We start from the raw sequence: 16,787 nt of genomic DNA, 5'->3' as shown, positions 1-16,787 counted from the left end.
GGCAGGTGAAGTGTACCTACGATAAAAATTACGGACCTCTCTATTCTTTGTAGGAGGGAAAAATTGCAAAATCCTTAAAGCGTAACTGTCATGTTTTTTTATTGCAGAAATCAGTAGTATAAGCGATTTTAAGAAACTCTGTAATAGGTTTCATCAGCCAAAAAAGCCTCCTTCTGTACTCAAGAAGCAATCTCCCAGCCTCCCCCCCCCCTGACTTCTTATCTGTGCATTATCAGGCAAACACGTCTTCATTACAGAGAAGCCAGTGAAGACGGGTTCTGCTCTCTCCATTGTAAGCCTATGAAGGGGGGAGGGGCTGAGGGAGATGAGGGAGCAGGAAGAGGTGACATGAAGGTCAGCTGTTTCTAGACTGTCTGGCCACCTAAAACGCTAAATTCAGGTGTCAGAAAGGTCAGTGCTTATCTATGAACTTACTGAGAGAAGATTTCAGGGTGTTGTGCTGTGCAGAAATCCTCCGTGCTCAGTCACTCCTAACAGCCCCTCCCCTCTCCATAGCCACATAATGGAGACAGAAATCCTGCTTCATCTGAAGGGAGGGGGGAGGCTGGGAGATTGCTTTTTCACTACAGAAGGAAACTCTTTTAGTACATAAAATCTATTACAGAGTTTCTTAAAATCGCTTGTACTGTTGATATTTAATGTTTTCAGAAAAATGACCCTGAAATGACAGTTACGCTTTAAGTGCTTCGTATCCCCGTTGTATGACCAAAGTCTACTACCCTAAATGTGGCCAACTCCTGTTTATACATATAAAATGCAATTATAATGTAAACTGTAAAATATACAGAAGGCTCTTTATTGGAATCATAAACATATAATAATACATATAAATAATATATGAGTATAATATTTTATATGATAAATAATTATTAACTAATCCAATATCAATAGGTATATTATACTGACATACTATTATTTCTCTCATTAGAGGTGAGATTTATTCTGGGGATATCCTGGGCATAGGTTCAAGTGGTGTCAAATACATTAATACACACACAAACATATATATATATATATATATATATATATATATATATATATATATATATATATATATATGTGTATATATATATATATTTTTTTTTTTATATAAATATCTTTCTCTCTAAGTTGCATTTAACATGTATTCAGTAGGAAAGGGGATAGAATTAACCAGATCTCAGTTCTCTATTCCAAAGGCCTCATAGCCACATGCTATGTTCTGTTCACTTTTTTACATATTTAAAAAAAATACTTTAATAATGATCAGGCCCCATGTTTGCCACTTACCTTACTTATGCACAGGAGGTGGTTTGTCAGTGCTCACTGTGCTGCTATTTTGGAGGGCCTCCACTATCCAGGAAAGTGCTTTACTACAGTATTCCACCTGAAATAAAGAATTCTCATGATGCCTCCATTCATGTAACTTATTGTTAATAGAAACACATGTATGACCTAGCACCGGCCCTTGCACTTCTCTACCGGTGACCCGATGGTAATGTGCCCTAAAGGGTTACGGTAATATAAACAAATGAGGCTTTCCTATCTCCCTATCATGTCAATAGTTTCCTCGAATGAACCCAGAATTTTGGCTGGAAAGTTCCAGCACTTTTGTATGGAGTAACAGGAGAGGCCTGGCATACATTAACATTTACTGCTCCGTGCCAAGCTTCATTCTACTCTCAGCCTAAGGTCACCTTCCAGATACTAGGATTCACATACTGTAAGGAAAAAGGCTCACATAGGGTTTTATTAAAGGGATTGTTCATAATTTTCCCCCCTCCTAAATTAACTGGTGCCAAAAAGTGCCAGAGATTTGTAATTTACTTCTATTTAAAAATTCTCAAGCCTTCCAGTACTTCCAGCTGCTGTATGTCCTGCAGGAAGTGGTGTATTCTTTCCAGTATGGAGAACAGTACAGTTTTTCTATGGGGATTTGCTACTACTCTGGACAGTTCCTGTCACGGACAAAGTTGGAAGCAGAGAGCACTGTGTCAGACTGGAAAGAATATACCACCACTTCCTGCAGGATATACAACAGCTGATAAGTACTGGAAGACTTGAGATTTTTTAATAGAAGTAAATTACAAATCTCTGGCATTTTTTTTTACACCAGTTGATTGGAAAGATTGATGGGCCCGATTGTATATGTATATCAGGTCAGACACTTGAGAAAGGGATTGGTGCGATCCTGAAATGCATTGTGTCATTTTTTAATAAATTTTTAGTACTTTATTTTGCCTTGTTTTTTTAACTTGGTCCTGTGCCCATTGGACCCAGTTGTGGAGTGGAGGATTCTGTTGCTGTTAACATATATTTCAGCTCATTCTACTGACTCTCAATCCTCACGCATATTCATGTTCAGCTTGGATGAGCATTAGTGATGAGCGAATACTGTTCGATCAAACAGATATTCGATCGAATAGTAAGGTATTCGATCTATCGAATATTATCGAATAGTTCGCCGAATATTCGATAAATATTCGATAAGCGTTCAAATCCCCCAGCTTCCGGTTTTTACCTCCAAGTGGTCGAATAGATGTTTTTTCAATAATCGAATACTTTTTCCCATTGACTTTAATGGGATCGCATATTCGAATATTCGGGAGATATTCGTTCAAATATTCGAATATTTCACTATTCGCTCATCACTACTGAGCATGCATGTATTCAAGACGGGAAGAAGAGACAGAACGGCTGACAGTGGTTTATAACCCAATTTGAAAATATGAAAGGATGAAGCATTTTAAAAATCCCTTCTTTTTCCTGATATCCACCACTGGTAAAGAATCAGAAAGCCGCCATACAAATGATGGTCAGCCAATTTCACAATTCTAATTCTACCAACACTAATCTAATCTCTATTCTCTGCTTTGGGGTCTAATCATGTCACCATAACCACATATACCTCCATTTCCAGCGCTTTCAATCTTCTATCATGTTCTTTGATCTCACCGAGTTGCTTCAATGCAGTGTCAACCCTAAGGGAAGTAAGAAAGGTATGAGAGAAAGAAACTGAAAATGTGTATATCTTAAAGGGATATTCCAGCAAATATATTTTTTTTTTACATTTCTCTCATAAAGTTATATAACTTTGGAATATAACTTTATTAAAGAAAATGTTAAATATTTTTTTAACATTTATACATTGAGAAGCAGCAGTAATGGACAACACAGTCTCTATGCTGCCACCAATGGCCATGTTGGGTACTGCATGTGCTGTGCTAGAGATCCCCGGGGGACTCAGAAGTCGAATCCCCACTATTTCATGCTTCACAGGATAGGGAACAAGTAATAATACAATGGAAAAAAAAACTTTAATATTAAGTCTAGTGACCAGACTGAAAACTGAAAGATTTTAGAATTATTTCATTATATAGATAATAAAATGGAAAATGAGAACACCAACATTTTTTTAAAAATGTTTAGAATATTTGATTAAAACTATAGATACATTTCCCTTTAAGACTATAGCAGACCCGTCAACATGGTGTGACCTAATGATAACTCTGGTGCTTTGCAAGAGAGACTTGCAGGAGAGTGGACTGTTCGCACCGATTTATCAATTTGGACTGTTCCTTTCTGGTTTCAGAAAGTTATATAGATTTGTAATTTCCACCCCTTCCTGCAGGACATACAGCAGCTGATAAGTATGTGAAGACTGGAGATTTTAAAATAGAAGTAAAATACAGATCTATGTAACTCTTTAAAACCATCTGATGTTATTTTTGAAAGCGTACAGATCACTTACTTTTGGGATGTGCGCCTCAGGCGCTCTGTGTCGCTGTCCCTCTTATGCTTAGTTTTATTCACCAAGTAATTCTCCTTTTGAACAGCTTCCCATGTGAGCATCCTGCTGTCCAAAGGCTCCTTCAGCTCCAACACTAGAAATTTAAAAGTATCATTGTCAGCAACAACAAGAATTCAGCCATGGGCCCGGGTTATAATATAATGAGGCCCAGTCTAGTTTGGATTATAGAAAAAAAAAATCCAAAAAGAAGAATACAAATTGTTATTTCTTAGCGGACACTTACTGAAATGTCTTATCTTCTGAGACTCAACCTTGCGGATCTTGCGTTTGATAAAGGTGTGAACATGGCTGATGATGATGAAGGGTGGGGCCAGCGCTGGACGGTTGTGATATTCAACTATCAGGTTGTATCGCTGAAATTTCCAGTATATATCACTGTTACCTTGCACTTTGGAGAAGGTATAGCTATTAGAAGGAGAGAAAAGGCCAGCAGAATTAGCATGAGTTGTGTCTGCACCTAGGAGAGCAGAGTGATGTACATTGTGGACTAACACCTTAGGGTCCTATTACACTGAGCGATTTTTAACTATTAATGACTAACGATAAACGATCAGAAATTAGATTGTTTATCGTTAACCTGAAATCGTTCACCATATTACACAGAACGATAATCATTAGATACGATCGTTACTGCGATCGTTACTATGATCGTTTATTCCTTCTGATCCCAGCAAAACAATGGGCATTGTGCAATTACACTTTACGATTTGTGAAAAAATGCGGAACTTGAGCAAATGAATGTGGAATTACAGCGAACGATTAACAATAATTTTGTCTGCAATTACACAAAACGATTATCGTTTAAATTCGAACGATATAACGATCTGACGCACGATAATCATTCTGTGTAATAGGGCCCTCTCTGTCTCTTTTCCTCTCTCACACTTCACCCTCCCCATTCTGTCTCTCCATTTTCTGCTCTGTATAGTATATCTCACCCTATAAACCTCTCCCCCTCACACCCGTTCAGCACCCATATTGTTAGGCTGGGTTCACACTGTGTTTTTGCAATCCGTTTTTTTCATCCATTTTTTGCAAAAAAAAATGATGAAAAAACGGATGCATTTGTGTGCATCCGTTTTTCCATTGACTTCCATTGTAAAAAAAAAAAAACGGAACAAAACGGATACGTTTTTTTTAACGGACACAAAAATAGTGTCAGCTACGTTTTTGTGTCCGTCAAAAAAAAGGGATCCATTTTGATCCGTTTTTTTTTACAATGGAAAAACGGATGCACACAAATGCATCCATTTTTTTCATCCATTTTTTGCAAAAAACGGATGAAAAAAAACGGATTGCAAAAACACGGTGTGAACCTAGCCTTATGAGATCACATGAAGCCTGTGCAGGAATAACATATAAACCTCTGTCCTTCAGCCTGAGTGACACATACAAGCACCCAGCTTTCCCAGGTAGCAAGGAGTTGTGCAAATAACAGTCAGTAATAGACAAATATATGGTAGGGAATTCCACTGGCCCATGGGAAAGTAGAGGACTTCCCTGTGTGAGGAAACAGCAGTATATTATAGCTGAGAAGGTGCACAGCCATTACTGAGATCCATAGATGAGAGATTCCCTTTAGTACAACATGAGGTCAGCATGAGCATGTGACCAGTATCCCAGCCTGCCTGGTTATTGGCCGGCAAGCACCATGTGACTAACAGGCTAATCAGAAGTGAGAGGTCAAATTAGCCATGAGGAAGGGGGATGGTTTACAAGCCAGGACAGACAATTCCCAGCCCAGAGCAGTGACTGCACACTGACAGGCTGACACAAAATGGCTGCACACTGACAGGCTGACACAAAATGGAGGCAGCTAGAGATAAGAGGGGACACAAAATGGCGGCAGCTAGAGAAGAGAGGACACAAAATGGTGACAGCTAGAGATAAGAGGGGGTCAACAGTAATAGAAAAAAGAGAAACTACAGAACTTCTTGGGCAGCAGCTGAGAGCAGAAAAGTGGCTAAAAACAGCAGAACAGATTAAAGGGGTTATCCAGTGCTACAAAAACATGGCCACTTTCCCCCTACTGTTGTCCCCAGTGTGGGTGGGGTTTTGAAACTCAGTTCCATTGAAGTAAATGGAGCTTAATTGCAAACTGCACCTGAACTGGAGACAACAGTAGGGGAATAAGTGGCCATGTTTTTGTAGCGCTGGATAACCCCTTTAAGCATCCCTATGTGAGTATATGTAATGTACTGTATATGTAGGGGAAAGGAATAGAAATGTGGGTAAATGTTTTTTTTTTAGTGGAGTACCCCTTTATGAAGGAAGCTCATAAGGAGGATTTACAGTTTTTCAAGGATCTATACATAATGTTAGTTTCTTGTCACTACTTACCTGAACATGGCGATCAGCAGGTTCAGAAGGAGGATATTTGCAACAAGCAAGAAGACAACAAGTAGGAAAATGACCAGCCAGTTGGCAAATGTGTTGACACATGGAGGTAGTTGTCCACTCATGATGATGTCTGGGTCATCCGAGCAGGATTCATTGCCCAGTTTTCCAGCTATGAAGTAAAGCAGACAAAATGATTTCATATGAATGATTAGTTCTACATGGTCATAGTACTGATTATTCAGCATACTTGAACTCTTTTTTTGTTTTTTTTTTCATAATAGACATTTCATTATTTTCCATATTTAACCAGTGCACATCATAAACATTTCAATTCCACAACACATACAGTATATAATACAATTTAAAACCCAACCCTCCCCCTCCCTCTGCCGTGGGGTGGAGGGAAAAAAAAAACACTTTAAAGGACAAGTCCGGCGAAAATTATTTTTTTATATGTTATTACTTATGGAAAGTTATACAATTTTCTAATGTACATTAATTATGGGAAATGCTCATATGCTGCTATTTCCCTTAATTTAGTGTATCAGGAAGTGTTAGAATTATCTCTGAAGCAGTGACGTCACGACCAACGGTGTAATTCCTATGGAGTGTCCAGCAGGGGGCGCTCTATATATAGAAGTCAATGAGTACCATTGACTTCTATATATAGTGCGCCCCTGCTGGACACTCCATAGGAATTACAGTGTATGTAATGTAATGTAATGCACTGTACTGTTGTGACTTTATGAATACATTTATGGAATACTTTGGGGAGCAAGTGTCCTTGCTCCCCAAAGTATCCCATAAATGTATTCAATGAATACATTTGCAGGGCACCGAGCAGGGAGGGAGAGAGGTGCCATCTACCTCCCCCCTCCCTGCTCGGTGCTGGGAACATATACAAAGTACTACTCCCCCATTATCTGCAGATAATGGGGGAGTAGTTCCTGTGCTATCCCTATCACCGCCCGCGCCGCCGCCGCTCACACAGGGGCTGCTATTCATCGCGCCGCTGATTCCCCGCCGCCCGCTAACTACCCGCTCGCCCGCCCGCCCCGTTCCTGGCCGCCGCTCTCTGCTCATGCCGGCCGCGTCAGCCCACCCCCACCCTGGCCGGGAGCACGGCGCTTCCTGGTGTCCCCGGCCGGGGTGGGGGTGGGCTGACGCGGCCGGCATGAGCAGAGAGCGGCGGCCAGGAACGGGGCGGGCGAGCGAGCGGGCGGGTAGTTAGGAGCGGCGCGGGCGGCGGGGAATCAGCAGCGCGATCGTAAGTTTGATGCCGGGAGGAGGAGGAGGGGGAGCGGCGGGGGGCATGAATAGCAGCCCCTGTGTGAGCGGCGGCGGCGCGGGCGGTGATAGGGATAGCAAAAGGTACTACTCCCCCATTATCTGCAGATAATGGGGGAGTAGTGCTTTGTATATGTTCCCAGCACCGAGCAAGGGGGGGGGAGGTAGATGGCACCTCTCTCCCTCCCTGCTCGGTGCCCTGCAAATGTATTCATTGAATACATTTATGGGATACTTTGGGGAGCAAGGACACTTGCTCCCCAAAGTATTCCATAAATGTATTCATAAAGTCACAACAGTACAGTGCATTACATTACATTACATTACATACACTGTAATTCCTATGGAGTGTCCAGCAGGGGCGCACTATATATAGAAGTCAATGGTACTCATTGACTTCTATATATAGAGCGCCCCCCTGCTGGACACTCCATAGGAATTACACCGTTGGTCGTGACGTCACTGCTTCAGAGATAATTCTAACACTTTCTGATACACTAAATTAAGGGAAATAGCAGCATATGAGCATTTCCCATAATTAATGTACATTAGAAAATTGTATAACTTTCCATAAGTAATAACATATAAAAAAATAATTTTCGCCGGACTTGTCCTTTAATTTAAACTAGTTATCAACCATAGTGCACAAACTTTTCAATTCATCGATACAGTGGCTCAAACTTCATGACACAGCCTTCCCACATCTCAGCATATTTGAACTCTTGTTCGAGGATCACCCCCTGGTGGGTATACTAAGTACTACAGTAGTCTTCTGGATTTTTAAGGGTCAGTTTGAAATACATCTTAGGTACAGTACACTCTAGGACCTATACCATGGTTTGCCTACAGGGTATAATCACTAGGGTTAAAGCTGCTCATTAGTGATGAGCGAATAGTATTCGATCTAATAGCTATTCGATCGAATAGTATGCTATTCACGCTATAGCGTTCGAATATTCGAACGACAACGCAGTAAAAATTTTGATTTGTCCTCCCGGCGCTTTTTTCCCAGCCAATAAACATGCAGGGAGAGGGATAGGCATAAGGAATAGGCAGGACTTAATAAAAACTCTAACTGTGATGGGCTGGCTAAACTATGTCACCTCCTGAGTATACAAAGAAGGGATTTCAGATTTGTGTCACTTGCTGGTTGGAGCTAGAGAGGGACAGACCCCAAGAGCCATCGCTCTTTTTTGTATCCACCATATGGGGCTTGTATTTTGCAGGACCAATTGTTCTATGTAATGACACCATTATTTTACTATATAAAAAATATTTGTGGAGTAAAATAAAAAAAAAAAGACATTTAGAAACTGTTGGGTTTTTTTGTTTTTATTTTTGCATTTAACAGTATTCCTCAGGTCAGTGTCATTACAGCGATGGCCAAAATATGTGTAAAAAAATTAAAACCTTTAAAAAATAAAGTAATAACGGTCTAGACTGCCCTATTCTCTGCCTTTATAACGTTTTTACATTTTTCATCTACAGTCAATTTTTTTTATGCTGTGATCTGTAGTTTTAATCCGTACCATCTTTGGGTAGAAGGAAGTTTTTGATATTTGTTCTGTTTATGTTTTTTTTGGATTTGGAATTGGATCAAAAAACTGCATTTTTTTAGTGTCCGTTATTTTTTTCATTTAGGCAATGTACAGAAATGTATATATTGTATAAACGATCATGAGAACGAATAAGATCAGAGAAGACATTAACAGACGTGTATAACCTAGGAGGTTACATCTGTGGTGGTTGCTTTCTCTATTTATAAAGCTTTACGGGTCACATATTTGTCTCTTACCATCAATCTTATCCAGCTCAATCTGACCAAAGATTTGCAGGTAAGGCCTGTAGAACACACGTCGGAATATCCACCCCAGCCGAGTATCATTGGGGTGCAAGAGACCTTCTGTAGCAACTCCATAGGCGATTAGCCAGACACCGAGGAAAAACAGGAAGAAGAAGACATCTTTCATCTGTGAAGGAGGCGAAGTCATATTTACATTGTTGGTTAGAAAAATATAATTCTAAAAACATAAACACAAGTCAATTTGTTACCATTTTGTTACCTAATTATAAGTTTGAATACAAAAAGAGCCATGGGCATAAATTCTGAAGCACTGCAAAATTTATTTATCACAGTTATGTTAATAACATAATAGAAATTTCATATAAAATATCACTAAAACGTATTTAAAAACAACCAGGTACCATATATGTAAAAAATAGACCACAGCATAGGATAGATGGGTGAAAAAAGTTTTTTAAAATGAACTACAAAAATGTGTCCTGTCTCAGAGTAACCCGCTATTCTAGCAATCGTATGGCATAAGACAAAACACAAATAATCATGAACCGTATTGTCACTCACCCATCAATCCTATGTAGGTCACAAACGTCCCTACGTACGTTTCACCACACCGGGCTTCTTCAGGGAACTCTCAGAGTTCCCTGAAGAAGCCCGGTGTGGTGAAACGTACGTAGGGACGTTTGTGACCTACATAGGATTGATGGGTGAGTGACAATACGGTTCATGATTATTTGTGTTTTGTCTTATGCCATACGATTGCTAGAATAGCGGGTTACTCTGAGACAGGACACATTTTTGTAGTTCATTTTAAAAAACTTTTTTCACCCATCTATCCTATGCTGTGGTCTATTTTTTACATATATGGTACCTGGTTGTTTTTAAATACGTTTTAGTGATATTTTATATGAAATTTCTATTATGTTATTAACATAACTGTGATAAATAAATTTTGCAGTGCTTCAGAATTTATGCCCATGGCTCTTTTTGTATTCATCTTTATGGTGGGTTTTTCTGGTATTTGAGTAAGAGTGACACCCATAGCCACAATTAATTAGTAGGCTATATTACAAATTTGGGTTATTAGGTCCCTCTTCTGTGAACCTTTGTGTATATATCTAATTATAAGTTTGCACTTACCATCTTTTGGACAATAATTATTTTGGGCCCCAACTGTTTGTTGACTGCAAAAATGTGAATAAGTCGAAGAGTGAAAACCATGAAGTCAAAACACAGGATGGTCCGTCCCGACTCATAAGAGGTGTCCATCATTCTATACATGGAAATATAGATAAGTATATAAATATATTTTTATATTATTTTGACAGTTTTGGTTGAGCAGTAAGAGAAGTGAATGCGTCTATTTTCCTTACATAGCTGGGGCCCCACTATACAGGGAAAAGCAGTGCTACAGATCCTCATACTTCTGCCTGGAGCATATCCTAGCGATATGCCCTAATTTTCTTAGATTGCAATATGCCTTTAATACAAGTAATATGACTATGACTCTATTTCTAGTAATGCTATGAGATCCATAGTGCCACTAGTGCACAATTGCATACTGTATGAAGCTGTTAACATCCAGGGAACCATAGGCACATTGCCCTGAAAGCCTTAAAGATCCTTCTTTTCTTCAATATCTGCTATTGACAGACAACTGGATATCAAATTCTATAGTTATGATAAAAACCGTACTAAAAATAAAACAGTTTTTTAACATTGCAATGACAGGTACATGTGGTACAATTAGAGATGAGCGCAACTTGAGCATGAATTTGATTACCGGTGGCTGAAGAAGTTGGATGGAACACTAGGGAGTCCAGGAAAAAAAACTATCGGACTCAAGCATGCTCTATATAAAACATGTTATGGTTATTGGAGGGAAATGTTCTATTACACACCATGGTCAATTGCATGAAATCAGTACCTGCAGATGACTCCGATGATGAAAAGCAGCAAGGCTGTAATGTCAACATGGTTCCAGGAATCCTGTAAGTATTGCTTGACCTTCTGTGCTACAGGCATGGATCCCACAAAAAAACTTTGTCGTATTTCTTCACAAACCATTGTGAAAACCCAAAAGTACAGGATATACTCTGAAGTGGCAGGACCATCTGGAGGAGGTGCTTTAAAGTCCAGGAGGAGCACATAAGAGAACAAGAAGAGGAAGGTAAAATACATGATGACATTGCCAAAGAACGCAGTCACAGGGGCGCTCCAGAACTGTTTCCAGCGACGCATCCATAATGGTCTTGGCTTCTCCTTAATAACTTCTGCTTCTGGGAGATCAAAGTTTCCATCAGGTGCCTTGCTAGGATTGAGCTGGACAAGTTCACTCTTCTCCTTGAGAATTTCCTCCCTGCTTAGCAACATATCACACAAAATCCATTAATCCCAGATACAAAGAGTACCGCTTGTCATTAAAAATTCTTACTTTACATACCCTTCCATTATTTCCGCCACTGTAGTCTTAATATCAATATCTAAGCTGTCCATCTCAACTCTTTTGCTGTTTTCAATTCCATTTTCATGGTCAAAATTTCTAGAAAAAGAATGTTACAAATTCAAAATGTTAAGCAAAATATTTTTGTAAAATATATTCATATATTAAGGATAGATTCACACATAACGAGTTCACAACAGATCTTCACAATGTAAGTTTCGCAATGAGATCCTCTCTAATATTCTGTACTGTTATGGCCTATGGCTCTGCATTCCGGCATTGGATTTTTATTCTGATGCAAGAATTTAGTCATTGCCTTTTAAACAAATTTGCTGACAGGTCTTAAATAGATCATACTTACCTGTCCACGCTCCCGCCTGCTTCTCTGGCTTCTGGGCCACTGACGGCTTGCTCAGCCAATCAGTCTCGCCACAGCCACTGATTGGCTGAGTGGGCCGTCAGTGACCCAGGAGTCAGAGAAGCAGGCAGGAGCGCAGACAGGTAAGTATGATCTCTTTAAGACCTGGCAGCTAATTACATTAAAGGGCAGCAACTACATTCTCATAACTGAATGAAAATCTGCTGCAAAAATGCAAAGCCATAGGCCATAAGAGTACCAAGTATGATTTCACTCAAAACTGCAGTGTGAAAATTCGCTGTGAATCCACCCTTATAGTGGTAATGGCAGGACTGCTTTACTTATTCATAAAGTACAGCCTCTCCAATAACTCTAGAGTTCCCTGCTTTCCCCATGAGAAGAGGTTGTGGTTCAGAGATTTTTCCCACGTGCTAAATATCTATCATTGGCTTCTTATGTCATTTACTTTATTGCTCCTGTCCATAATGATGACAGATTAAAGAAAATGTCAGACCCCAAGAAAAAATATAAAGCAACATACTGTTCTCATATGAATACAAATGCATTTGTCCTCTCATGGGTCCTCTATGGTTACAACAAGCCAGTTACCAAGGGGGATCATGATTTCTTCCATTAGTATTCCAGTGGGCCCATGAAGAATGTGGCATAAAAAGATAAACATATTTGCAGTAGCCTACATTGTATTTAGGGCCATACAGTATACCCTGACTTTGACATCTGGATGTCTAAATTTAATCTAGGCCATGAAATGGAGAAGACATTATGTAGACTGTGATATGGAGAAGACACTATGTAATGTAGGTTGTTGGATGGAGAAGACACTATGTAATCTAGACTGTGGTATGGAGAAGACACTATGTAATCTAGGCTGTAGTATGGAGAAGACACTATGTAATCTAGACTGTGGTATGGAGAAGACACTATGTAATCTAGACTGTGGTATGGAGAAGACACTATGTAATCTAGACTGTGGTATGGAGAAGACACTATGTAATCTAGACTGTGGTATGGAGAAGACACTATGTAATCTAGACTGTGGTATGGGGAAGACACTATGTAATCTAGACTGTGGTATGGAGAAGACACTATGTAATCTAGACTGTGGTATGGGGAATACACTATGTAATCTAGGCCGTAGTATGGAGAAAACACAATGTAATTTAGGCCGTAGTATGGAGAAGACACTATGTAATCTAGGCCGTTTTATAGAGAAGACAGTATGTAATCTAGGCCGTAGTATAGAGGAGACACTATGTAACTTAGGTCGTAGCATGGAGAAGACACTATGTAATCTAGGCCATGATATGGAGAAGACACTATGTAACCTAGACCATAGTATAGAGAAGACACTATGTAATCTAGGCCATGATATGGAGAAGACACTATGTAACCTAGGCCGTAGTATAGAGGAGACACTATGTAATCTATGCCGTAGCATGGAGAAGACACTATGTAATCTAGGCCGTAGTATAGAGAAGACACTTTGTAATCTAGGCCGTGGTATAGAGAAGACACCATGTAATCTAGGCCGTGGTATAGAGAAGACACTATGTAATCTAGGCCGTAGTATAGAGAAGACACTGTAATCTAGGCCGTGGTATAGAGAAGACACCATGTAATCTAGGCCGTGGTATAGAGAAGACACTATGTAATCTAGGCCATTATATGGAGAAGACACTATGTAACCTAGGCCGTAGTATAGAGGAGACACTATGTAATCTACGCCTTAGCATGGAGAAGACACAAAGTAATCTAGGCCGTAGTATAGAGAAGACACTATGTAACCTAGGCCGTAGTATAGAGGAGACACTATGTAACCTACGCTGTAGCATGGAGAAGACACAAAGTAATCTAGGCCGTGGTATGGACAAAACCTTCTATCCTAATTTTTCTTCAGAGGTCTATTGGAATACTTGTGAAGTTATGACCACTCCCCAATGTGTGTCACCAGCTGCAAAGACTCTGCTGCCCACCAATGAGCCAACAGTGCCATATTACTAGAAAGTTTTATCTAGTATGTACTTACTTTTATTTGTCGAGTTCCTAGGATTTTCAGACCAACTAAGATTAGACCTAATTTTTAAAATAATATAATACACAATACATCTTCTCTAACGTTCAGTCAGAGAATACCACAAATATTGTGCTCGGCTACTTACTTGAATTCAATGAGATTGGTATAAATGAGAGGAGGGCAGAAGAAGGTGAGCACCAATGCCCATACCGGTGTGTTTTGCACCATTTGTCCCCACCAGTTTTCTGTTAACATGGACTGTGGAAAAGACACGTCACATCATTACAGATGCATCAATAACTAAAACCCTATGTAGCCATCAACCCTCAACAAGGGTTAATAGATTAGTAATGTGTGTCATTAAATGGACATTTAAATGGGTTTCTACCCTATTTGAAGTAAAGAAACAGGTGACTCTATGATCTAGAACAAAGAACCTTTTCCCCTCTTTCCCTTTAGTCTCCCTGTAGGTGACAAGGTGGGTTTTCTCTCAGAGGGGCTGCATATGCAAGCACATCTAGTAGCCTAGAGGCCTACTCTAATGGCCTTATTAAACAAAACGATTATTGGCTGTACTTTGTCCATTACCAGTCGTTCCAGACCATATTCGCTTTGTGTAATGTCTCATGTTGAAAGGCAACGATCAGCCGACATGCACAAAATCACAATAACATTAGCAACGGTCTGCTGCCAGTTGCTACCTGTAATATCACGGCTGCTCTCTTCTACGGGCCACCCGGACAATCTAAAGATCGTCCACGCAGCCCCCCCCCCCCCCCCCCCAGCTTCACATGCTCAAGCTAACCCCCTTCCCCGCTCCTTCCTGCTCAATGTATATGCGTGTAATAGCACAGACAGCGAGCGGGGAATGAGGAGGAAGCGAGCGCTGATCTGACAGGTTGCCACTCCGTTCCTCTTCTACATCGCTTCATCTAATAGGACCTTAAGGAAGGGGCATCTAGACTGAATCACATACCCCTTACATTTCCCCAGCTGACTTTCTTCTTTCTCACTTTAAGGCTATTTTCCCACAGCGTATCTTTTCATAAATGTACGGCCGTTGTTGCAATCGGCAACAACGGCCGTACTTTGTACGAAAAGACACACTGCCTTATCTTCTATGGGATCCCGGCCGGAGCATATACACATAGTATATGCTCCGTCCAGGATCCCTAGCGGCGCCCCAAAGAACTGACATGTCAGTTTTTTGCGGCCGCTATTCAGTGAATAGCGGCCACAGAAAACCATGTCAGTGCACACTATGGAGCACTATGGCGCCCGCATCAGAACTCTACGGCAGCAAAGAGCATCTGGCCGGTACTGCAGTACCGACCAGGATGATCTTTTCAGAGACCGTCCGTTCCGTGACCCGGCCGGTCTCTCACGCTGTGGGAACATAGCCTAATGGTTCTATCAGGATTTCTTCCCTCTAAATGAGGCAAGTCAGTAGGTGACAGCAACATTCAAATGCATAATTACAATGCATTAATACTGCAAACAGCCGGCACATTGTCACTATACATGGTAAAATGCATAACCCAAAAGTGCAAAATATAATAATAATGCTTTTATTTGTATAGCGCACACAGATTCCACAGCACTTTACCTATCTGTATGTTTTTGGGTGTGGGAGGAAACCGAAGTACCCGGAGGAAACCCACGCAAACACGGAGAGAACATACAACATACCCACGCAAACCCAGGACCCCAGAGCTGCAAGGCTACAGTGCTAACCACTGAGCTCTTGTGTTTACAAGCCATATATTTTTCTTTTTTGTATAATGCAAACTATAATCTTCAATTACCGCTGAGTATATTGGGTAGTGGATTGACCTTATAGGAGACCTCAGAAGTTTAATGACTATGTTCTTACCTGAACACCATCCTGTGCAAAGAAATTACGTGCGTCCGCCTCATAAGCCAGCTGCAGGCACGTGGCACCACCCCAGACAGTCGAGCGTCGCACCAACAGCTTAAATGCTCTGTTCTCACTATTCCTGTAACACTCATTAAACACACCTGCAACAATGAGAATTACATCTATGTCATGCAGGCATATAAGCAGAATTGTCAGGCTTGTAAGCAGTTTCCAAGCATGTCCTTAGTACATGGGGGTTTGCACTGAGCATGTTTGCATTTATCCCTTTTTATAAAAAAAAAAAAAAAAAAAAAAAAACAGCACAGAAGGTTAAACACAGTTTACCAGTTCACAGGCCTTGCTTAAAGGAGGTTGGTGGAGTCACCCAGTTTGATGGTATATGGGCGGGTGTGGGCAATAAGGTATAATTTTCTTTATATGTGTTTGATGTGTTTATTATAGTACAGAGAGATTGTCAGTATAAGTATGTGATGTGGTTTAAAAAAAAAACACTCACTCAATTAGTAAATGTATAAGAATATCTCAAACACAGCCATGAAAGGGTGAGAAGGGTGAGTGTCCCACTATTGTGTTTGTTTTGTGGTTGGTTGGGTGTTAGTCACAGTGTCAGAATTGCACTCTGTGATGTGAACAGCTACTTGATCTCACATGTTTTGTGCTCTTTATAATGTCTATATGATCTTGTTTTACACTGTGTTTCTATGCTGCTGTTACAGAGATAACTCAGATTCCTAAAACACTACCACGCTTTGGGCAATTTTTTAAGCCTGAAAAGCCAAGGTGGGAAATTGTTGGTCTCTTGGTTGCACAATAACTTTTTCTCATCAATATAC

General features: G+C 40.3%; 1 protein-coding gene across 1 annotated transcript in view; it reads right to left on the bottom strand.

Annotated features, from left to right (window-relative positions):
- The window catches only part of LOC138769011 (transient receptor potential cation channel subfamily M member 4-like), a 52,389-nt gene that overhangs the window by 2,010 nt on the left and 33,592 nt on the right, over positions 1-16,787 (bottom strand). Inside the window, exons 14-24 of the mRNA XM_069947163.1 lie at positions 15,949-16,094; positions 14,221-14,333; positions 11,683-11,781; positions 11,167-11,598; positions 10,380-10,512; positions 9,234-9,408; positions 6,152-6,320; positions 4,035-4,216; positions 3,752-3,884; positions 2,909-2,981; positions 1,291-1,387 (exon numbers count right to left, since the gene is read on the bottom strand). Coding sequence (XP_069803264.1) covers positions 1,292-1,387; positions 2,909-2,981; positions 3,752-3,884; positions 4,035-4,216; positions 6,152-6,320; positions 9,234-9,408; positions 10,380-10,512; positions 11,167-11,598; positions 11,683-11,781; positions 14,221-14,333; positions 15,949-16,094 — 1,751 coding nt within the window. The 3' untranslated portion in view covers position 1,291. The remainder of the gene's footprint in view (positions 1-1,290; positions 1,388-2,908; positions 2,982-3,751; positions 3,885-4,034; positions 4,217-6,151; positions 6,321-9,233; positions 9,409-10,379; positions 10,513-11,166; positions 11,599-11,682; positions 11,782-14,220; positions 14,334-15,948; positions 16,095-16,787) is intronic.

This window comes from Dendropsophus ebraccatus, chromosome 12 (genome assembly GCF_027789765.1).
Source record: "Dendropsophus ebraccatus isolate aDenEbr1 chromosome 12, aDenEbr1.pat, whole genome shotgun sequence".
In the NCBI taxonomy this organism is placed as follows: domain Eukaryota; kingdom Metazoa; phylum Chordata; class Amphibia; order Anura; family Hylidae; genus Dendropsophus; species Dendropsophus ebraccatus.
Note: the sequence above shows the minus strand (reverse complement) of the source record. Positions and strands in the feature narration are given on the sequence as shown.